Source organism: Polyodon spathula, chromosome 17 (assembly GCF_017654505.1).
Source record: "Polyodon spathula isolate WHYD16114869_AA chromosome 17, ASM1765450v1, whole genome shotgun sequence".
Taxonomy (NCBI): domain Eukaryota; kingdom Metazoa; phylum Chordata; class Actinopteri; order Acipenseriformes; family Polyodontidae; genus Polyodon; species Polyodon spathula.
Genome location: NC_054550.1, coordinates 33,265,929 through 33,290,291, shown reverse-complemented (window position 1 = coordinate 33,290,291; position 24,363 = coordinate 33,265,929). Strand labels below are relative to the sequence as shown.

At 37.7% G+C, this 24,363-nt stretch overlaps 1 protein-coding gene across 10 annotated transcripts in view; it reads left to right on the top strand.

Annotated features, from left to right (window-relative positions):
• LOC121330314 (apoptosis-stimulating of p53 protein 1-like) overlaps positions 1–24,363 on the top strand; it is a 45,083-nt gene that overhangs the window by 7,165 nt on the left and 13,555 nt on the right. For 5 of the 10 annotated variants that reach the window (XM_041276745.1, XM_041276741.1, XM_041276744.1 and 2 more), the window contains exons 1-5: positions 1,322–1,519; positions 6,703–6,850; positions 10,019–10,138; positions 12,004–12,080; positions 23,164–23,265. In XM_041276745.1, coding sequence (XP_041132679.1) covers positions 1,382–1,519; positions 6,703–6,850; positions 10,019–10,138; positions 12,004–12,080; positions 23,164–23,265 — 585 coding nt within the window. In that variant the 5' untranslated portion in view covers positions 1,322–1,381. Of the gene's footprint in view, positions 1–1,320; positions 1,520–6,702; positions 6,851–9,362; positions 9,504–10,018; positions 10,139–12,003; positions 12,081–19,220; positions 19,341–23,163; positions 23,266–24,363 lie in introns of those variants that run through there. The other 5 variants (XM_041276740.1, XM_041276742.1, XM_041276746.1 and 2 more) reach the window with 5 other exon arrangements.

Genomic DNA, 24,363 nt, shown 5'->3' with positions numbered 1-24,363 from the left:
TCCAAATGGCCTTTTGCACCAGGGTATTTTCTGTTCTGAGGCAATTAAGGACTTTCTTTGAGCATGTTTTTGAACTCCCCAAAAATCCCCAAACCCCCTTTTCCATTTGTTTTGTAAAATCAATACAGTAGAACAGTAGGAGTTCACAATTTGATTGCAGTGTATACAGGCTATACTGTGCTAGAAATCTGTGCAGTGGCTGTGTAGAGAAGTTTCATAATCTGAGTGACCCCAATGCATTATTGAACCAGCTCTACATTATTGAACCAATATAACTTTGAATACTTTATTCAGGCACATTAGTGGGGAAAAATAAGGGTATGCCATTATCTTGAAATGCCATGTTACTCAAATTACAAATTATTGGTGCCTAGATTAGAAAATATCTTAAAGACTTGAATAAACAAATCTTGAGATGGTTTGTTAAATTTAAATACAGCTAAGAACACTGTTTTAAAATGTTTGCCCTTAGCTGGCAGTGAGGGTTATTGGTGTAAAAAGGTGGCTCCTGGTTCAGGTTTTTTACATGTTTCTTATTCAAAATACAATCTGGATTGTAACTGTTTATTTACTAGTCCAGCTTCTATAGATAATATACATGGCTCGCGTCCATTTCCTGGCAGGCGCGCTCTCTTGTCTGTCAGCTGTGTTAGGTGGGGTGATGATGAGAGACACAAAAACATTTTCACTCCTAAAAACAAAACCATGCCATTTTGAAAACCAGTTTTGGTTAGGAACAATTCTAAGAGTCCATGTATTGCTAATATGATTGGTAAATCACAGGACCAAAGCTTCAGATGTAGGAATACAGGACTGTAGAAAGTTGTGTTCACAGATCCACCCTTTGAACACAGGGTGTGTCCCATTCCAGCTATGCGAAAGAAAAAATAATGACACTTTGTCCTGGGGAACATTTATAACAGGTCACCTTGAACAAGCCAATAACGTTAAGACAGTGACTTGCTGAGAATATATTATTGTTCTTCAAAAGATAAAAAAAAAATTATATAGGTCTAAATTATTTTATTTTTTATATTGGGAGTCATCTTTTCCTTGATGGTGCCAGCAAAATATTCCAGGCTGTCTTTGAAAATATGGATGATCTACCCTCACTTGATTTATCATATCATCTGGTTGTCCCAACTGCGCCTGTATTTTTTCATTAGGTACATCTTATCATTTGGCTAGTCATTAGTGTGTCTGGGGATTCTCATTCCAACGCAGCCCACTGACGTATTCAAACTGGCAAGAAGTGATTAGACTCGATACTTCCACAAAGAGAAGAAACTGCTTTCTGGAAGAATACTGTGCAAGTTTGGTTGCTTGCTTGCTTGCTTGCTTGCTCGCTCGCTCGCTCTGCAGTTCCTTTTTCTGTGGCTTAATGAAGAAGTTTTTCATGATGGTCATACAGAGTCTAATTAGTAATGACAAATCATGTTTAGTGCAAAAAGTTGGGCAGAAGCCACATGTAAAGAAAAAAGAGGAATTAAAACCAGGGAAACCATTCAAATGGAAGAAGGTGAGGTTTTTATGTATAATTTGCATCCCTTGACAGGAATTTTTTCCTGTTTGTTTTACAATTCTCTGTTACTGGAACTCGTGCATGTATGCTTTTTTTTTAATAAATTGTGTTGTGGATAATACTTATAATGGATTAGAATGATACAGAATTTGCATGGGTTGCGTGACCTGTAATTGTGAATTAGAATCAAGTTTCACTACATGAGGTATTACTGTACCAATACATTTATTGTAAGACTTTGACTGTTTTCGCCTTGTTACTGCTCTAGTCTTCTTGAAAATGTACAGTATAGTGTACCCATGAAGCTGCCATGTCTTGGTTTTGTCATCATGCAGTTACTTTTAGAGATACAAATGAAACACCTGAATCTTCTGAATTCAACCTTTTCAAACCGAAATCAAGTGATTTTGATTGATATCGCGTTCTGTGAGATGCATGGCTATGTGATAAACAAGAGGTGTCAAGGAAATCCGAAAATTATAATAGATTTCATTTTAATCTCAAGCCTAGAATCCTACTCTAGTCCCCAATGTGTGTGTGTGTTTTTTTTTTTTTTTTGTGTGTGTTTTTAAAGCTTTTGCTAGAGTAGTTCTTCCATATGATAGTGTTTGTCGCTGTGGCTATAAATAAGGACCCCCTGATTTCATTCAATGACCCATAAGATCTGCATGATCATCATTCAAAGTGCAGACCACCTAACAGGCTACATCTGCAGCCAGAACAGTGGAGCGATATTATTTCTGTTTACCCTAACCCAAATTCAAACTGTCAAGCCTTATTGGTCAATAATGCAACATATTTGGTTGAATGGTTGACATCAGATGAAAACGGTAAAAGCAGTAATATCCTACCGTAATTCCTCATACAAGCTTAATGATGATACTGCAGTATATTTTAGATGTACCTTCCTATAGGGCTGGCAAGGTTTAAAAAAATAATGCATTTTCTTGGAAGCAAAAAAATACAGCAGTTCAATCTTAATGTGTTTGTTCCTGCATGATGGTAAATGATCACAGATTTGTTTTGCTTCCTTAATAACAGATAGCAGATGATGATCGGTTTCAGAGATAAATCTGAAACACCCACGATTTAAGTGCTCTCTTCTCACATGGCACGCTTCATCGTTTGTAAACTGTTTTTAAAATCGTAATGCGTTTACTCTATAGTCTGTGGCAATTCATAGCCCAGTAGTTAAACATCTGATGTGTGAGGTGAGGGAGAGCAATGTCATTAATAAGGGTGTTTGCAAATGTTGTTAAGCTGTATAAAGAAACAATGTGAGCTACAATAGTTAATAGTTAAAGAAATCAGAGATTGGTATGAATTAATAATAAACTAACCAAGCTTAAAATTGCGATCTGTTGTAACATTTGTTTGCCAAAAGATTTTTTTTCAAATCCGTGTTTGCAGTTACGGACAGTCTTTGGTAAACCAGCAGGAGTTCCAGTCCCTCTGTTTAATAACACTGGGTTATTGTTAATGAGCTGATTAAAGGTGCTAGTCTACTCTGTACGGTAACTCTCTTTTCTGTATATGTGATGCTTGCTACAGTATTAGAAACTCTCCAATGATAGGATTACAGGGATTATCCTGCTTTTCCACAGGCTACAGAAACCTCCCATGAACTAGATTTTGTGAGCAGAGCCTGTGGGTGTATGTTCTCCAAATCCCTCTTTACACAAATTCACATTCTTGTAATCAGATTATTACTTTGACCTGATAAATTGAAGGCAAGGGAATGGATGTCCAATTGCATTTTGATATAAAGTGCTCCCTTGCTATAGGCTCTTGGTTAGAACTCTCCTACAGCATGTCCCCCCCATTCCCTGTACTAGTGATTCATACAATATTTCTACATTAAATACAGTACCGGTGTTCAAACTGTAAATAACTTCTGTTTCTCCCTTTTGAAACAAGTATCTGAACTGAAGAAAATGTGCACTGGCACTTTATAACACAACCATGTTATTCAGTGTTCGTTTCATAACTAAAAAAATACTCTGCCTATTACATAGTTATCTTTCCTAATGTATTTACTTTTTTCCTGCGAGAGGAGCTGCGGCTTTCTCTGGGAGACGAGCCTGGGGCGAGCCCATTCCCTCTCCCGATCCGGTCTCCTTCTCGCACTTTGTTTGCTTGTTTGTCGCTTTCAGGTGAACTCCAGACCGCCGTTAGTCAGGCTATTTATAGTTTAAAAACTGCTAACTTAAAATGATCCATGAGTGGGAATATTACCTTTTTTTTTTTTTTTTTTTTTTTTCACAAAAACAAAAAAAAGCATTCATTACATGGTGCTTTGTGTGGTTAATTCACAGAATGTTACTTTTTTGCTTCACTGTATGTGCATTGACATGCGTCAAAGCGAGGGAGCACTGTACTTCATATTTAAAAGGAAGTTTGATTTTTAGTGTTTCAGGAAGCATCTGCAGGATGGATGAAGTGTTCTGTGGCTGTTTGCGCTTTTTTATCTGCTATTGAAAGATTGTCTAAATGGGCAAAAACTTGATATAGTAGGTTTACCTTGTATAAGGGCATTTAAATTCCTTTCTGTTGAGGTGCTGATTTATGCCTGATGTCTGCAAAAAAAAAAAAAAAACTTCAAACAGAAATTGCACTTGAAGCAGTCAATACAGACAGATAGCCGACTTTTCTCTGCAGTCTAAAGTATGCTGGATGTTTGTTTATTTTCCCTTAGTTTTGTTTCTTAAGTTTATCCTCCTAAAGTTACAAAGGACTAAACAGGTTGAAAGGGTATTGTTATTGACTAGGGGTAAGGCAGCGATCTACTGTAAATATCTGAAAGAAAAGCAAATGCGTTGGTGCTTTAGTCCTCTGCTGTTGATGCTGCCAGCCTGGGATCTCAAGTCTACCCTGAAGAAGTGGCAATTTTCCAGTTTTCTAGTGAGCTAGACGGGGCCCTGCCTCTTTAACAATGGAGTCAATCAGGTCAGTGCTTGCCCTTAGTGGAGAGTTTATGCACAGGATGATTTTATAAAGTCAGTTGACCATTTTGCAGTGCTGCAAAGCATCGACTCGCAGCGCCTAAAGAAGACCCTGACTGCCAGCTGAGATCAGCCTTCCTGGCAATGTTTACCTGACCTTTCCCAGGTATTCGGCTGCCATTGGTGAAAAGGTTATCTGGTGTTCAGGAGTGACTAAGAAAAACAAATAGAAGACATTTGTAATAAGGTACTGCCAGCGCAAGTAATTTATAAGTGCACTTGCTTTTCGTTTAAAAGCAGTATCGGTGTTTCATAACATGCTTCAATGTAAGTTGGTGTGAGTGTGCCTGGAGGAGGATCCTTCAGCTGGCCTGTCATTATTTACTTTCCGTTTTGCATGGTGAGACGCTACTTAAACTATGAGGGGAATGAGAAACTGTAATTGTCTTGTCTGCCAGGAATGGCAATTGCACTTGTGCAGAGCCTCGGCTGTAATGGGGCTCTTGCATGGCTTCTTATCCATGCAGATGCAGAGTGGGTGTGCTGTTGTGATCCAGCGCAAACACTGAGTCTGGTACAGGGTGACCCCTGCTGTACCACACAGGATGACAGCTGAGGGCAAAGGAATGCTGAGATAACCGTAACGGACGTGGCGACAGGAATAGTCGTTGTGAATTTGCAGTCTACTTTAAGCCCCCTTGCATATGAGTCCGATCTGCTTTATTAACAACGGAACCTAATGATCTGTAAATCATAAAATCATCATTAAAACTGTACTAGGTACACCACACTTGCATCCGTCGTATTGAACTCTTCTGGCTGCCTATATGGGTCTCACAATTGACATTTCTGAAGTGTTTGGGGGTTCAATGAGGACAATAACAAATAGAGCTAGTTTGTTATGTTTAGTCAACCAGTAGGTTGTGATTGTTATGAACATTAATTCCCCTAACTGTTCTTGTCAGTTGCTGTGACGTTTGGCAGTTAAGGGGCCCATATAACAGTTAACAAAGCTAGCTTCCTAATAGCTGCAGTGCAGTAGTACACCTGGGACTACATGTGTGACCAGCGTTTGTTAGTGTGTCCTTGCCCTGTAATAGGCAAACAATTGAATTTGGTTAGTGTAGCAGCCTTTTTTCAATGTTACAATTGCTGTATGATTTGCTACAGAATATATGGAGAGTACTGAATATATTATTTGGTAACACTTTAAGTATCTCTAACTTACTGTGTATTTACATAGTAGTTACTTAATAAATGCATTTTCAGGCTCACTGTACAATTTTAGTAAATGTGGTACGTTGCTAAACCCTGTATGTACGCATGCCCTATGAAACAAAATCTATTGGTAAGGAGACACACTGTTTAAAAACAAGTCCTACTGTACCAAGAATCCTTCACATAATGAAGGCATGTCTCTGTGGCTTTGCCTTCATTAAAATAAATCAAAATGAAACATGCTGTGAAATCTGACCATGCAATGAAATGAGTTTGTTAAAGCAGCTAGAGTATTGAGAGAGACACACAGTACATCCCACACAGACCTGTGGGTTTATTACACACTGACATCACGGATATGACCTGGGGTGCTGAAACTAGGGGTGCTTTGCTTGGCTTCCATCATACACAGGGGTTACAGTTTTGTTCAGAGGTTTTCAGCACCCCCACTTTAAAAATTGTTCCAGTGCCACTGGATATGACAGGTGTTTATTTCATTGTTCAAGTCACATGAGCAGATCTGTGATTCACAGCCACTTTAATACTAGGGATGTTTTCCTTTTGCTAGTCAGAATGTGAAGCCTGGTATAAACAGGTTTACCAACATCTAAACTACTATTGCTGTGTAAACACAGGAGGGCTATTTTGGTGAACTTGTTGTGCTGCTCTTGAATTAATTAGTTCAGTAGCGCACTCCACCCCTACAGTATGAACAGCGTTGCACCTGGACGTCTAAAAAGGGAAAGGCAATGTGCAATGATGAATCAGAATTTCCAGTATATGGGCTCTTATACAGTGTAGATCTGGTGTTTTTAGTACAGCATCTGGGAAAGGGATGTGCCTGGCTTTGATCATCTCATAAGAGATGGTATCTAATGCATTTGTAATTGCTTTCACTGTACAGCATTTACATTTTTTAACATTGTCTAGAGAAAAGAGGCATTATCCTTGTTTCAATGTGTGAGGATAATTGTGTTTATACAGTACATATTTCATTTTCCCAACCTTTTTCTTCCACAGATGATATTAACCGTGTACCTAAGCAACAATGAGCAGGTATTAACAGAGGTTCCCATAACGCCAGAAACATCTTGTCGTGATGTGGTTGAATTCTGCAAGGAGCCGGGAGAAACAGGCTGCCATTTAGCAGAGGTGTGGCGAGGAAATGGTAGGTGTGCTATTAAACTTGCTACCTGCTCTTTGCATGCATACTGTTGTGTAGCACCATGTTATTATATAATTATACTGCCTTTTTATAGTTTGTTTTTTCAGAAGAGGTGTGAACAAATTAAGAGCCTGTAACTGTATAATTTTGCTCACGTCCCTGTGCTTTTCCAATTGATCAGTCCGACTCTTTCCTATTGCTGCTGTGCTGAATATATTTCTCCCTGAGGTGAGTAACAGGGTCATGGCATGATCGTTCCTCATGGTTCCTGTAATCCCTCTGCCATGCCAGTGCCGTTCTCACATGCTATAATGATGTGACCCAGTAAAAGGGCCCTTTATCCGTATGGCAAGGACTATGCGAAAACAGTAAGCCTTGCCTACCCAATCCAGCACCACGTTGGTCACTTTATTTGTGTCAGTCCCATGGTTTAACACGAGATATGCAAAAGAAATAAAACCTCCAGTTACCGGACCACTGGACACAGAGTAGTCTGGTGTAAACTGGTCAACATCACCAACCATTCATAATTCCAATTGGGATGACCAGATCACATAGGATTGCTAAAAGGGAAGCTATATGTTGTTGTTGTTTATTTAAGGCATATTTCCACAAATCGTTTTAGATCCAGAATTCCTTGGACAAAATATAAAGGTACCCTTCACTTTGACCTGATATGGTTGCCCACAATTTGGGTTTCTGATAACAGCATTTTGTGCTGTGTGGTTCTCTAGCTCTAGTGGGTATTGTCCATTAACCATGAACTCTTTTTTGTTTTTCAAGGCTGCCGCAGTTGACCAATTTAATGCATCATATGCAACAGACAATTTGAATAGAATCATTTTTGTTATATTTCTGAAACTTAGATATTGCTTTCACTTACTACAATTTCCATGTATACATTTTAGCATTCTATCAGAAGTGTAAGGTACAGGAACCTGTAGACTCCTTTTGTAAGCAGCGTTTCCTTTCTAATAATAATACTGGTACATGTGACATTTTTGCATCCTGAACCTCCTCTGAATTCATGAAGTAACAGCCTTGTATTTAAATATCTCTTTCATTCTACTTTTGGCTGCACCAAACTTGTGTGTGTGTTGATTAATACTGTAAGTGGCGATGTGTGAATTTGGCAGTACAGGTCTAAACTGTACAGTTTATTTACAACACTGTTACTACAGTTTATTGAGCACTTAACTCAAGGGACCGATTTGATCATCCTTTACCCTGCAGAGATAATCCAATCCTGGATTTTACTAAAGTTTTTTACTGCCTTGGTGAATCACCCTGGATCATGTCACAACCTATTTTTAGGCTTAATCTGGGGATAACCACGGATAACTGGTTGATGCAACCTAGTGCTGGGAAACTATCGACTAAAATCCAGCGCTATCTTATCCTGGAATTGGCCAGATACAGTATACCCCTCTGCAATAGAAGTACAGCCCCATGAAAATCAGTTAAATAGTTAGTGTCTTATTATACTGACAAATAAAGAAAACGGACACGCTATAGATGTACATAATAAATAAGTTAGTCTTTCCTACAGTGCTGAAAGAGTTAACATAGCACAGTGCTAAGTGACTAATAGCCAATATCCATTTGTTTTTCTAGTTGAGCAGAGTGTATAGCGCCTCTGTGGGTAGGTAGCCAGCCTGCCCTGGAGTACTCATTGTAGACATGTCTGAGGTGAATCATCTTGGCTTCAGACTGCTCTCACGGTGACCTCCAAATCCCTTAAACCAATGGAAAACATAAGCCCTTTAGTGTAGTAGTGGGTCCTTTTCAAGTCGGGCAACTTTCCAAGAATACTTTAGCAGTTTGGCTGAGCACTTCCTTTTCTTGTAAATAAGGAAGCTGTATCTCTAACTTGTTGCAGATTTATTGTAAACCAGACTGTACAGTAACTCTATGGCCATCTGTAGAAGGGGATCCTTTTCTTTTGAAGCAGTGATAGCCGATTTCACTTTGTAATGTCTAAACCAGACTTTGGTGAAGACTGCTGTAGATATTAAATCTGAACTTGATGGACAGGCTATTTTTACGAGGTTGATCTCATGTTCCGATTGTAATCCTGTCCTGTCAGTTCGAGGTGTTTCTTCAATCAATAAACCACACTGTTGGAATTACATGAGGTTGGGGTTTATTACATGAGGTTGGGGTGGGTTATCCAGCTTGCTAATTATTAAGTTGACAACCGATCTATAAATCTGTTCACCAATAGTGAACTCTAATAGTAAAAGTTCTGCATGTAAAGTATAAAAAAATGTAATTCAAAACAAGAGCATTTCCCAGTCAAATGAGTCACCTGTCTTATTTTAGAGCCCGCAGGAGAGTATCCATAAAAGATCATGCTGTGATCTCACTGTGTGCCATGCCGGTGTTTCTTGTGGGTGTTTCTGTAGCCCCTGACCATTGTGCTGTTGGGAGTACAGTAATAGGAAATGACTCACTGGTGTGCTCTGAGATAATGTCTAGTTTGCCACTAACGGGATTAAACGCAAAGATCGACACTTGTGAGTGCAGGGTCTCTTCTAAGTACAACCTGCCTGTTTCGCAGAAAAAGTTGTTTGTTCAAGCTTTGTAGTGTGGTAGATGTGCGGAAATGAGAAAGCAGTTCCTGCTGCTGGGGTTACTGCATTACAGCAAAAAGTAGGTAAGTATTGCTGTTAAATTACACCTGCTTTTTGTAATGTATATATTTAAAGCTAGTACTGTAAATTGTGAATATTTCTTATTCAATCAAAATAACTATGTTAAGAACAAATTATGTTGAAAGAGATGCAGGCATTCTGGGATCCAAAGCGTTAATGTGCTCCATTACACTCTTTTAATATTAAGAATAAATTGCCATCTCGGCAAAGAAAGCTGTTTATAATGGAACCTGCCATGGCACTGCAGCGCTCTGCATTTCAAACAGCTTTTTATTAAAATGCCTTCAAAATAACTTGTATGTGTGTGGTATTTTTGATTGTTACAGCTTGTAGTACAAGTTCTCGTGCAGGATGGGTTTGAAATGTTTTCTAAACACAGGAATGTATTTTGCACGGAGGTTGGGCAGTAGAGAACCTGCGTAAAGCCCCACTGTTCATTCATGCTTTATAATTCTTCATCTAAAGACTGTCAAGATTGTTAGACAAGGCAAACTAACAGTAGGCTTTTCCCTGGCAGAGCGAGCGATACCTGTCGATCACATGATGTACGAACATCTGCAGAAATGGGGCCCTCGGAGGCAAGAAGTGACGTTTTTTCTGCGTCATGAGGAGTCTCCAGCAGAGAGCAGTGAGCAGGGTAGGTGAATAATAGAGATAGCAGCGGCTTTGATGGATTCATGCAAATTTTTCTTTAAGCAAATTTTTAACCCTTTCAGTTTTGACATAAGGTCCCGTCTTACATTAACGTATGTTAACTTATGCTGTTGGAAATTAGGTAATAACCTCGCGGGACTCCTAGATCCCAGTCTGAGAGAGTGTATAAATGTGTGTAAAAAATGAATAAATAAATGTTTTCGTGTAAATTCAATGGCAGCCATTTCCACTAGAAGATTGAAAAAGAAACGCTACTGCTTGTTGAAACGCTATTGAATTTTCTAAATTAAATGTCTGTTTTTATCTGTGCAACTGAAAGTTTATTTTTGAAACAATAAAACATTTGCTGCAAGAAGTAGAACCCTGAAAGAATTGTGTGACTTAAGCTAGAGAGAGACAGCAAAAGCTGATATTGAAAGAATGCAAACCAAACCGGTTCCTTTTGTATCTGATAAAACAAATTGAGCTCTTGAAATTAATCCTGTGTGAATGTACTGTAATGTATAATTAAATTACTAGGAGACAGCAGTACGTTGATCGGTTTGAGAAAACAGTCTGTCCAATTGTGAGAATAAACTCACTCCTTTTACTTTTGGATCAAATACAAGTCTTTTTATAGACTGGTGCTATAGCAAAAATGAAGTTTTTTTACATCATCAGGTCCTGACTTGCATTACTCGAATCACATGGTGGTGTTTTTGAACTCATCCTCGTTAAAGATGTTTCTTGTTCAGGCTGTTGGTTTGGAGTATGGTGGCTAAGCTGTTGTGTGTGTTCAAGCTGTGCTGTTTTTAAAGATGTCAAGGATTCAGTGCCCCTCATGCTTGGTATGAGGTGTCAGAAAAGCTCAACAGACAGGAAATGATTATAGTCTGTGGAGATTCAGTTTGAATTCACACCGTCAGATCTTAAATTATACAGCACTTTTTTTTTTTTTCTGGTAGGATGACTCCGATAACGAGGATATTTTTACACCCTTAGCACAATTTAAGTAAAAAGACCATAATCCTATTTTAAACATGGTCCCAAAGGTGATAATTATACCTGTTGCCAAAATAACTAAAATAATTCAAATGGGAACCTGTAGCTGTTTTTAAATTAACCATTCTACCCACGAGTCACTTTTTACCACCCAAGAAGTCAGTAGATCTGTTATAGCTAAACAGAAGTGGCTAAACACAAGCCTTACCTCGGATGAAAGTAATGAAGAATAAGGTACATTATAACTAGATGTATTGTTTGCATATCCTGAGGTTTGGGTTGCTGTCGTGGATTACATCACTGTTTATTTGTCAAAACTAATGAAGTAATACCAAAAGCATGGCAAGTTCTAGTGCTCCGAATTGAAGGAGGTTAGTGTCCTATAATCGGATTACTCCATGCTTTCTGCTAGTGGTAGTAAACGTGAACAACATGTTTACCTCACTCAACTGGTGAACCAACTTGTTTATTTAATTTTAAAGTAATTTGATCTTTTCTAAATAGAATCGCTGGTTCATTTAAAAAAAAAAAAAAAAAAAAAAAAAAGTCAAAATGAAGGAGAACATGATTACAAGAAGAGGTTTTCACTGTGTTGGTTATAGTATGGATGGATCTTGATAACACCTTCACAGTGACTCCCATCTACAAACCTGGAGATCATCTCAAACAAAGCGCAACAACAAAGGTGGTTCTTTATGCAACCATATGTATGAAAAGACTGTAACAGTTCCAGTGATATTAAACTGGAGTTTAAAGCCCTGGAGAAAATTAGTTCCGCTGTATCAAATCCCACAGATATTATTATTATTCATGCAAACTGTTCTGCTTTAAGAGGCTAGAATTTGTAATCTTAGTCACTGTTTTTAGGTGGCCAACAAGCGCAAGATCAACTGAACAGAAGAAACGGAGTTAACATGCCTGCAGACAAGCACTGTGAAAACGGGGTATGTAAAAAATCAAGAGAAGCACACACCCACACACAACACTGGGGTCTGTTTCATTGATCCAAACAGCTGTACAAATCCTCCCTCCCATAACCCACCAAGTGCCATTGTCTTCATTTGAGGACAGGATACTTTTATAATTAACTGGCATCATCTACCTGCTATTTTAATTTTATCTTTAACTATATTATGAGGAAATGTTGGTGTTTTTTTTTTTGTTAGAATTGACATAAATACAACTTGTGTTATGGATTTTTTCAAAGAAAAAATAATGTGGTACTTAATGGTTTAAAGTAGAAACCAGTTAATCTAAAAAACACTTTACATTATTTTATTGTATTTGTTACAATTTCAAGCAAACATTCAGAATAAAATAAAGGGTAGAGCTAAAAGCAGGTGTATGTGGTTTGATAAAATAATCAGAAATAATATAACATGTTTTTTGCCGCCTGCATTATCTAAGCACAATGATCTCTAAAGAATGAATTAAAGTAGAATCACCTCCTTGGGTTTCACTGTGTTTTTGTAGACACAAAGCTTGTATGTGTCCGATATCTCTCTTTCCCTAACCTTACTTTAGAGTGTTCAGTTGAATAGACCTGGTTTATCAAGGAGGATTTTTAACCAGATTTCAAGAAGTCCTCCTCAGTTCTAAAAGTAGGGTTCGAGTTGCAGCTCTCTTGTAACGTGTTAAGGTTGTAGTGGACCGGGCATCCCCTATGCTTGGGTTTTCTTTAAAAACTGTAATCCTGTTAATGTTAACAAGGTGATGGGAAGCCTGCAGCCACAGCTGTCCCGTCTGCTGAAAACAACTTTTATAGATGATATACAAATTGCTGCATTTTTATCACAGTAAAAGTAAGAAGACCCATGGGTTTTGTTTACGTAAGGAGATAGATACTGAACAACTCTTAAAATAGTTACTGAATAACACAAACCACCGAGCTATATATATATACATTTATAAATTGGCTTAAGACTCTTTAAAATAATAAATAAGGTGTTTGACCTCTGCATGCAATTGAATGAGAATATTGTGCACTATGACCAGTTATTTTTTAGTACAATAAAGCAACTGCAGTGAAGAACAAGCAAGTTACTGTAGTCCCTCAAATTCGAATTGTGTATAAAAAGGTTATGGAGCTGTGACTGGAATTGCCACTCCATTTGTTTGTTTGTGGTCTTACAAAAGAGAAGTGCTAGCCTACGGAGAAGCTGCTATGGAGAACTACTTTCTTTCTTTTATATATATATGCACACACTGTGACCTGGTCAAAAATAACAAGTTTTACTAATTTAACCTGGTGGGAAACATCATTTTAGTACAGTAATTAGGACCCATGATTTGTAGGACAGGGCGTCCTATGATACGCTAATTAGTCAGAAAATCATATGGCTGCTGTTTTTGCTTCTCGTACCATCTGCTGAAAAAAAACCTCTCTTAGTATCAGAGTGTTCGGGAACAATAATGACTTGTTAAAGACACACACACACCCCTCCAGAGGACATGTGTTTAAGAACTGTTTTTCCAATCTGATATTCCAAAGAGAAATGATCATTAATTCAAGAGTTACCTTTGGGGTTTTTCCAAAGTATGCTATAATTAAGAGAATTTGCCAGGAATCGGGACGCTGTTAATAATGTTTAAGAATGCATAACCCCTTTTTCTTAGGAATGGGTTTTCTTTAAAAAATGTAATCCTGTTAATGTTAACTAGGTGAAGTAAATAGACATGTCAAGTCTTAAATTGGTCGGTGTTGAAATCCATCCTCGCTTTGCAATGCTGGTTGTGAAATTCTTCTTTCAGGGGTGTGAGACATGAATACTCATATGGTCAGCTCCAAGCGATTTGTTAACCACGTCGGCTATTTCTGCGAAAGGTTGTCGAGATATCTATTATATATTTTTGTGGTTTTATTTACTTTAATAATAAATATCTGTAAATAAAAATAAAAATACTTGTTAAGTTGTGGCAATAAGATTATCACACTTTAATGAAACCTTTTAGCCCATTTCTGCAAAAAGTACTTCTCATAATCCAACATTATAAACAGTATATTATATGCAAGCTTAAAATTTAGCTCTTTCCAATTGGGCCAAAGTAGGCAAGTACTGGCCCTTTTTAATCTGTTGCATTCATATGAAGTTGTTGGACAAAAATCTCCCCCCGAATTGATGACCCACCATTCCCAGTGCACTTGCACACCATCTCCTGGTCTTATCTCTAGGGGGTTTCTGATTTTCAAGGCCTAGGCCACCATTCCTGTTTTCGTCATCCATCTGTTGTCTTTTTCCTGGGCCAGATGTCTGATGCTACTTGTGTCTTTTTATTTGATTATCCACAATATCTTTGACCCTTTTTTATCCCAGACCATTCGTTTCCCAGCCCCTCTTTGCCATCTTTTATGATTTTGTTTGCTCATTGGTCCAGGGTTTGTCTGTGCAAATCTAGAACTGTACTCTGGGGCACCTGCTGCTTGGAGACCTGAATGAAGGTTGATATCTCTAGGTGTGAAAACTAGGCTTGAAAAACTAGCAGTAGAACTTTGCTCTTAATCCCATCTGCTGGAGAGGAGACAACTGTTTTAGCATGTTTGCCCTATTGCAATACAGCAGGCTTGGAGCTTTCTGGCTCTTGGAAGCAGTATGGTAACAGATATGTCAATATCAACATAATCTTCTGTTGCTCTGACTGCTAATATAATACTATTTTTATTGTTGTTTCTCCAGTTAATGAGTAAATAGTATGGTTAACCCAAAGAGCACTTAGTCATCCGGCCCTGGCATTGGTCTATAATTTTGAGGATTACACCAATTTTGTGACATAACCTAGTAAGAAGCTTATAGTCTTCATTGTCCTGTGACTTGCCAACACAGGGCATTTGAGCAGGGCAGCACTTCACATCAGTTCAATTATTATTTAGCAGTCTTTGAATGTGGGGAAATGTTTGGCATACAGCATGCTTGAAGCACTGGCAAAAATATAAAGGGTAACCCATCAGAATGTTTGCTAGTAGAGGTAAGTATACTAACTATAGAAATATTTTGTCTGCTGTTGCAATGCGTAATATTGTTGCTGTTTGTAGAACAAGGCAGGTTTTTCTTTTTTTTTTTTTTTTCTGCATGTTATATTTATTTGTGCTTCTGCAAATAATGTTGCTATATTTGCATTTCTTTTGAAGTGAACACAGTTGCATTATGCTGCTTTATGTATTTTACATTTTGATGTTTTCAAGGGAAAGTTGTGGTCTGTTCTGATCTTTCTTGAAAGAATCACATGAATGCTTTCCAATTCTTTCCAAGTCACCAATTATCTTTATCTGAATGTGGTTTATTAGCATGTTATTTGTAACAAAGTTTCACTTGTGCTTCCAAAACCCTGTACCGTGGGAATAAATAAGCTCCTGAAATCGCCTGTTCTAGGCAATGTGGGCTCTTTACTGTAAGAGTCACGGAGACAGGAATGTGTGCCTGAAGGACTATAAAAAAGGAATTTCACACTTAACCTTGTTAGCTAAAAAAAAAAAAAAGTATGCTTGATTTAAATTGTCTTTTTACAATTTAACATAAAATACTTTCATGTAATTGCTGTTACTGTTCCAGCAAGCTATCTGAATAAACACATGCTGTATGTGGTTACACGTCAGCAGCAGAATTGAATGAATTATGATTTTTAAAGGATGTTCATGTTTACTAATGTATGTATGTGAACAGCTTAAGTCAGTAAGTTACAAAATATGTGCAGCGTTTGCCCCCTAACTGACCCAGCTGACTATGTGCTCAACTGTGTTAGTGTATTTTGGTTTATTATTAAAATGACTGTACCAGTACCTGGCTGGATAATACTGCCCTTTTTTAAAATAATGGTAGGAATGATATTGGATGATGGAATACTAAACTGTTGTGGCAATTCAGTATGCCGTAGTCAAATTACGCTACGAAAAAATCACTGAAACATGAATATATTGTGGGTGTTTGTTTATGCGAGTAGCATGTTCAATATTATCAAATTAGTTGTTTCCTGCCGAAAAAATGTACTAGTTTTTCAAGAATATCTCATTTTGTTTTAGAGGATAACGTTTCCAAAAAAGTGTGTGTATAGTTATTTATGTTCATTCAGCCATTTCTTTGTTAAACCATAATTAATCAGTAACCACTATTACATGATTACAATTAAAATAGCATCTCACAACAGCAGGAGCGCATCAAAGAGACTGCATAAGCATGTACTGTATTGATTTATTTTGCAGTCAGACCATGTTGGGCTTTTTGTGCTGTAGGTTGTTGAAAATCCCTGTCAATATAACACTGTCATTATTTTAATTGTTGGTCCTTAGAAGGAGAGTTTCTACTTTTCAAAACTGATACTTTTACAGAACCTTGTTTGAGACAGAATGCACGCAGATGAAGAAACAAGATTGTAAAATATCAAGCTTCCCAAAGTTTTATTAGTGAATTTTTCCATGCATTCCTAATGGAGCTAAACAGACTGATACAATGAGTCAGTATTTTGCTTTGAAACTTTACAGGAACCATAGATTTTATTATTGGATCTTTGTTGGCAATCTGAGAATGAATCGCTTTGTAGAGTAGGTAATTATAGGTTTTGTAGGAATGAGGTTGTCTCCTTGGTGTTTAAGCAGGTCACACACCCTGTGTTTTGCAATTGCCTATTATAGGTTTCTGAATTTCTGTAATAGAAACCTTGTTTGGATTCCGTTCTAACACGTGGCTACATTTTGCAAATCCACAAATGACTCAGAAGGGCCAGTAGCCACTCTTGCCCCCTGCATTTACATTTTTAGGTACTGTTCTATGTATAGTAATTAAATCATAAAAAGAAGCAGCAAAGGAGTGGAGACACTAATCACAGTACTAAAATAAGGCTGAATATTCTACCTCCGAACTGGCTCGAATGAGATATGGTTGGGTCTTCCATTTGTCCTGTAATGCCATTCCACTAGTGCTTGCATTCTCATTATATGGCTGAACAAATAGCACAGTCTCTTCTCGATGGATCCAGGCTATGGCATAAAGAGCAAACACTGTATGTATTTATTTCCAAATGCACACCATGTGAATAAACTTTAATTTTTAATTGGTATGTAGCTGTTTTTTTTTTAATCAATTTATTTATTTGAGAGAAAATACCTGGGATCTTAAAAACAATGTTAAAGATGGTTGTAGGTGATTATTTTAAATTGACACTTGAGTTTCAGTGCTGTTGGTGCAGAAACAAAAATGGGTGAAACCGGGAAGGGAGCAGCAAACTGTAGGCTAACCATTACCTTGTACTGTGTGCTGATATTATAACTAAGTGGTGGATTCTAGATTCAGTGGCAGGATCTGAATTAGAAGTTTAAAGCCATATAAGACATAACACACGGTTTTGAAGAGCTATATTAAACCAGAAGTTAAACACATTTATTAGATGTGCCGGTTAGGATTAGGGTTTTGCTCCTAGGATATCTACGGACAGTGATGGAATGTGTTGAGAAATGGAATGCTGTGTACTTTAGCTTGTGTTTACACACATTTTAATCTATAGTTCAATTGCACCTGACTTCTTGAAGTGCACAGCATTGTGAGATCAGTTGTTGTCCCCATGGAAACAGAGTTCTTACCTCAGGCTTGTACTTTCTTTCCAATTTTCTTAAATTAGATTTTTATGTATAATGTGTATGCGTCACGCTTTTTATACCTGAAGATTCAAAGTTGTACAGTACATCTTGAGTGTACTTTTATACTGAAATGGAAGAACTTGTGCTAATGAGGCTGTAATGAGTTCCCCAGTAATGCCCCCTATCTGACCCAGACTGTTTGCTCAACTGTGTTGGTTTAGTAGAAGCCAGGTGGGTAAGGTCAGAGTCCTCTGTAAAGGTTAGGGGCAGTAAACTGCACGCCTGCATTTGAAGGACAGCTAATGCTGTATTTTTAAAGGAGTTTGTCACGCCTGATATACTGGGAGTCATAATGTACATTGATTACCAATGCTTTGTATAGTTAATAGTGAACAAAATAGCTGTCACTTCTTTATAGCATACATTGGGGGGTGTTGGTTTGGGGGGTGGTGCCAGAAGAAGATATGTTTTAGTTGTTGTATTGAATAGGCATCACTGTGTGCTATAATACAGTTGTAGAGTAGGTAATGTACTGTGAATTCGATTTCTCATGTTGCTCTTGGTTTGCACTATAGCTTTTCCATTGTTGTTTGTTTCATACAGATGCAGCTGGCAGTCTGGTTACTGAAGAATGCTTGTTTTATTTTATCTACTGAGAAAACATTTAGCTTGGCATGTTATTGGAATGCACCGAAGGGCAAAATCAGAGAGGTGCACAATGCACAGCAATTTCAGCCACAAACCTGCACGGGGTTAAGAGGTTTCATGTAGTAGAGCTGTGGAGGTTCTAACAATAGCTATAAAATGTTAAAACATTTAAATAGCCGAATTTACATCTGGCCCATATTAATGGTACCTGTTCCTAAGCCACAGCAAATGGTTTCACACACAGCTGAGCACAGCCTGAACTTATGACAGAAACCATGTGTGTGGGGTTTGGGCTGAGGTGCATTTCAGTTAAATTCATGGAAACTGCGTCGGATTGGACTGAACATTCAGTAGGCTTTCTGTTTTATGTTGCTTTTACTAAGATATAATTTTATTCATATAGATTACCTCTCTTTAAATGGTTGTTTTTTTTTTTGTTTTTTTTTTAAACTGCATTCTTTACTTGGAAGTACAAAACTTTACAATAAACCTTTTGTGCTGAAATTGAAAAGTGCAGTGCATCAAGCTGATTAGAGCTGACAGCTGGCTTGGTCTCACTTTGATTAGCTCTCTGACTGCCAGCGAAATCCACTAGCCTTTTCTGGTCACTGATTGCTGATGAGTGCAGAGGCATGGCTTTTCATATTGATACAGGACAGGGGGTGGAAAGAACAAGAAAACAAACGCATTTAGTTGTAAGTAGGAGTGTGGCCTACAGGAGAGCGTATTGAGTACTGCCGTTAGCCACGAGACCAAAGCAAAAGTTTTGGATAGAGCAGTGCCCTCATTTTAAATGCCATGGTAATTTACTTTGGACACATTGGCTGACCTGGCTCATCAGAACTCTATGAACAGCTGCGAGTTGAATGGAGCTGCAAAAGGGAAAATGGAGTGGAAGCATGTAGAGGCCGTACAGGAATTTACGACTGAAGGACGGTGCAGCAAAATGAAGGTGCGATCCTGCAGAATTACGTGGGAAGATGCACAGCAGGTAATAGATCTGTTTTGATAAGAGCCACTCTAGTGAATTGTGTTCTTGTCATCGAAATTTATTGTGCAGCCAGCATAACTATCTGTCAAACTTGTGAAGAGCAGTAGCCATACAAAAGGCTGGCAGCTTTCGAATATCTTTTAAGTAACTTTAAGAACTAGTTAGTTGTGCTCTCTTTATGCATCTGATGTTTTGACAGATCATGCTAAAGCAGTGTAGCATTTAGTCTCAAATGGTTTATATGTCAGTTTAGAAATTGGCAAATTTATCAGCATAAGCTGTTTACAACAAGATTGGCAGTGTGGGAGATATTAAATCAGCAGTTTAATCTAAGTAAACAACATATTTATGTTGAACAAATTGATTGAAATCATAAAGCTAAAATTTGTATTCCTCTTTTGCTAAAAGTGTCATTCTATGCTCAACAAGCATCCATTCTTATCAAGACAAAAAACTAACGAAACAATGATCCATTATATTCCTGTGCTGTTGCACTGTTTGTTACATAAGGTAAAGCAGTACACTTTAAAACCATTTTTTTTTTTTTTTTTTTTTTTTTTTTTTTTTAAATTGGGTCATCAGTACAACGTGCTGATCAGACAAGTGCTGTGGGGTGACCATGCACTGAATTTCAATTGTTTTGCTGTACTTGGTCTTAAGACCACAGAAAAATAAGATGGCCAAATAATTGATTTGCCCAGACAAACAGTAGAGCGTTTCTCCATTAGATGAACTGTAAACACATTTAACTGTAGGCACTGAGTTACCCATGCATTGCAGCACAAGAGCGCAGTTGTACATGGTGTCTGTATGTAATGTAAGTATAGTGTATGTTGTATGATGTGTGTTGGGAACTTAGTTTTATAGTATATGTGAAAAAACGTCTGCAATGCAAAACAACGCTCTAGGCTATAAAAAAAGTAGGTATGCATTTTCCAATCTTAAACGAAGCCCTGCAGTGAGTTTAGCACTTATCAAAATGGCATAAAGCTGTTGTTTGTTAATAATCACTTTTATAAATATATTCAAGATAACATGACCCTTGTGATATCACCCCCGACAGATTTACATGTATAATAACAAATGCTAGACTAGCTATTCTTGTATTCACGTGACAATTGGTGTAGCCGCATGATATCAAAACAGACCTAAACCTGGGCTTTAAATGAAGCACTCGTTGTTATGTTTACCAGTGTATTGATTCCTAAGGAGTCAGTTTGCTGCATCTGTTCATTTTCCTGAGTAACTGTCGCCCACAGAAACACTTCAGTTTGATACAGTATGTGGGTTTGTTGGATCAGTGTCTGAAAGGTGATTATTATAGAAACCATTATTGTTGCTTTTACATTTCTGCTGTTTCCCAAAGTTCTGAGTGACCTGATATGAGAAACATTAGCCCAGGGGGCTTTACCCCAACCCTTGCCTGTAGCCCTGCACTGTGCAGCAGAAACCTCCCCCCTAATGGGAAGCAGTATGGTTCAAGACTGAGGTCAAGGGTCAAAGCACTACTGGAGTGTTTTAAGCAGAAGACTAACCCCAATGTTATAGTACTGAGGTAAATGGCGCTTAGACCAAAGGATGCCAGCAGAGTTAGAAATGCCAAGTCTAATAATGTCTTCTAGCTATACTATACTTCTCCAACCATATAACAGAAACTTAAACTGAACCTGTTTTGATATTTTTCTCGATGATCAGTTACACATTATTGTTGCAATCATTACAATTCGTTGCCACTGGGTTTTGCTTCCTTCATCTGCCCAGTTTGTCCACAATTAGGATCCAGTTTTTTTTTTTATTCTTGTATTTATGGTTTTGTGCACGCCCATTTTCAGTACTATAACAATCACTGTGCCAATGAGGCATGCTTACTGACAGCTTCTGTCTGGTAACAAATCACTATAGCACCCGAACATTCTGTACATAAAAAATATCAATTCCTAAACTGATGAATGTACAAAATCGTCTTTGTGCCTCCGAGTGCTGCTGTTGGTTGTGAGTGATGTTGTTTACTGTACAGCAATAATGCGTCCTCGTTGCTTATTTTATGTCAAGCCCATCCGTGATAAAACGGTAATAAAGCAATGTGAATAACACGTCATATTTTGCTTTGCGAGTTTGCCCAGTAATTATTAGGAGGATTTCATTACTCTAGAGTTTGGCAGGTAATACTCCAGTGACTTTATATTGAACTGTTTTTTTTTTTTTTTTAAAGCAGTTGCCATGGTGATAAGTTAATGAGGAGCTAAAGAAAACTAATGTGGTCACCAGATCAAAAGTAATAAGTCTTCAGTCAAAGGCAGCTCCTGTCGTTTCACTTTCCACATCCCACGCACTCTTAACACATCTAGAGAGTGTTGGAGATCAGTTCCCCTTCATTCTATAGTACCTCATTGTTTTAATGGGGATGGTATGCTTTGCTGGGTTCCTTCAAACATAGATGGTCCCACTTCTCTACTTTTTGAATGTTTTGGCTCATTGGCAAATCACATACTGTACTCCCACGCCACAAGGTTTAATTGTTACATGCTGTTGGGGAAAGTTTATTCTGTGATTTTCGGAAGTAGACGTATTGCCTAATTTGAATGCAATGTGGATAAAAGGAAGTACTACAAAGTGAGTTCTCTTCTTTATCCTTTTTTGGAAGTTTCATTCTTAAGACCAGGTTAAAGGGATACAAATGACAATCGCCGTCTGAGTTTACCAGCCATTGTACAGTAAGCTTGGTGATTAAATCTGGTATTGCACTACAGCTGGGTCATTTAAAAATGAAAAGCAATGTGTTATCCAGCTGAAGGTAAGAGTGTTTTGAACCAGGTCATTGTTTGTTTGCATAGATATGTTTTATTACAGGGGAGTGGTATGAAAGTGTACTCTGTGCTTTAGTGGCATCACGCAGAGATCTACATCTCAAGTAGAGGGCTGTTTCATTCATGCAAAAAAATAAGTATTACAGGTACCTACTGCATGGTGCACAAATACCTTATGTTTGAGCCAAATGATCCTACATACATGCTGTAAGAACATTTTTGAGTTCTGTAGCTGGGTAGACTGAACCTTGCGATTGTACTGCTGTTCAGCATAGCTGAGTTCTGGAATTCCTTTGGTCTCTAACTCCCACAGCGTGGGGAATTTTGCTGACAGATGTCATTGAATTGAGAGGTATTTTCATGCTAACTTGTTTATTATGAATCAAACTTACCGGAATACCAAACAAGACATATGCTCTGAACCAACATTCATTTTTCTGGATTTATATTATGCAATACAAAATATTGCTTGATATTAAGGATTTGGGATAAAACATAATTTTATTCTGTTTGATATGTATTTGTTTGTTAAATGTATGTATAAATCAAGTTTTACCTTGGAATCTAAAATGAAGCTTTTTTTAAAAGTTTCTGGGTGTTTTGTTTACACAAAGTGATATTTAAGCATAAGCATTACCAGCTATTCTAAACCAGATTAAAACAAATACTTCAAATCTTGGTTTTGTATCATAGATAAACCTTGACACTTTTAATGCAGTTTTGTTTGGCAGCGTGACAAGAGCTTTAGCACAGAACGAACTACGCGCAAAGAAAACAATTTCATCCTTGCTTTGCATAAACTGCTATAGAAGAATTTAGCTCAGTACGAGTCATTGAAGTTAATTCTATCAATTACTCACTTACTGTCTATCAGGTTTGTTTGGTGTCTTTCCACATTGACACTGACCCTGTGCAGCACAGCACAGTGTTGTGGTAAAGTGGTCCAGTCCAATGGCTTCAGATCTCCAGCAGTCCTGGTAGTTAATGACATGTCTTGCCTTCTCTGCCGTGCACAGGTTGGGAGTCCTCGTGCTGAGCTCACTCTTTCAGAGCTACAGGAAATGGCCACAAGACAACAGCAGCAGATTGAGGCTCAGCAGCAGATGCTCGTTGCTAAGGTATGTTGTCTAATTATTAATTATTTACACAGAAAATATCATTTTGGATCAAGAACCAGGCATGGATAATAGTAGCTTGACAGCAGATAGAAGTTCACTTCTATGTTCATTTTGTGTTGTAGGTATTTCCCAGTTGAGATGCTTTTGTGTCTCTGTTATTACTGTGATGGTGGATTAAATCAGGGAGTGGTTCAGAATTGAATTGAAGCCAGTCTAAAACCCTGCTAGTCTTCATGTAGTGCTTTCATCACTCTGGGGAGTCTTCTCAGCTAAAACCAGAGCCAAGAGTGCAAACAACTGGAAGCAATAACGGTATATATTGCTTTATCCAATTACTGTTAGAGCAAGAAATATCAACAATACCTTTTTGTAAGAGATTTTTGAAGGGCAGTTTTGGACCAGCCCCCCCATTGTCTTATTGTACACTTTCTTTAATTTAAGAATATGTGAATTGTAAGGTATTTTTACTTGCTTGACAATTAGAGCGAAATCTCACAAAAGCACACAGCAACATGGCTGTCAATGTTTACTTTTCTTAGAGACCACCATTGAAATACTTTTAGAAGACAGTAATGTGTGATTTGTAGATATAGCACATTTTTCCTAAGAAAACATTCCCTGGAAGACACTAAATACCCCATGGGATACATTGTGGGATCTCTTGATTCGAGAGGGTGTAGCTGTTCCCAGTGATCATATTAAGTAGATGACGACTCTGACGAAGGAACTGCTTCCGGCTTCCAGATCCGGGACAATGCTACAGCTGAACAATGTGTTCCCTTAAATTCAGATACACACTACTTCCAGTGTCCCATTGCTGCATGATTTTGTTTCATTTTGTTAATACAGGAATTTAATAACTGTTGTTCAGTTCAGTTACTGCTGTTAGATTTGATGAGACATATTTTGTTTATTAGCTGTCTTTGTGCAGACTTTTGGAAAGTTTTGGATGAAAAATCATTAAACTACATCTTCAACATTGGACACTTTTTCATTAACCTTAAAATCCAAACCAATTATTTTATTGGTTTTGATTGATTTAATCCCAGCACTTATGATATGTATTCTTGTTATTAGTTCACTGACTTTTTTTTCTAA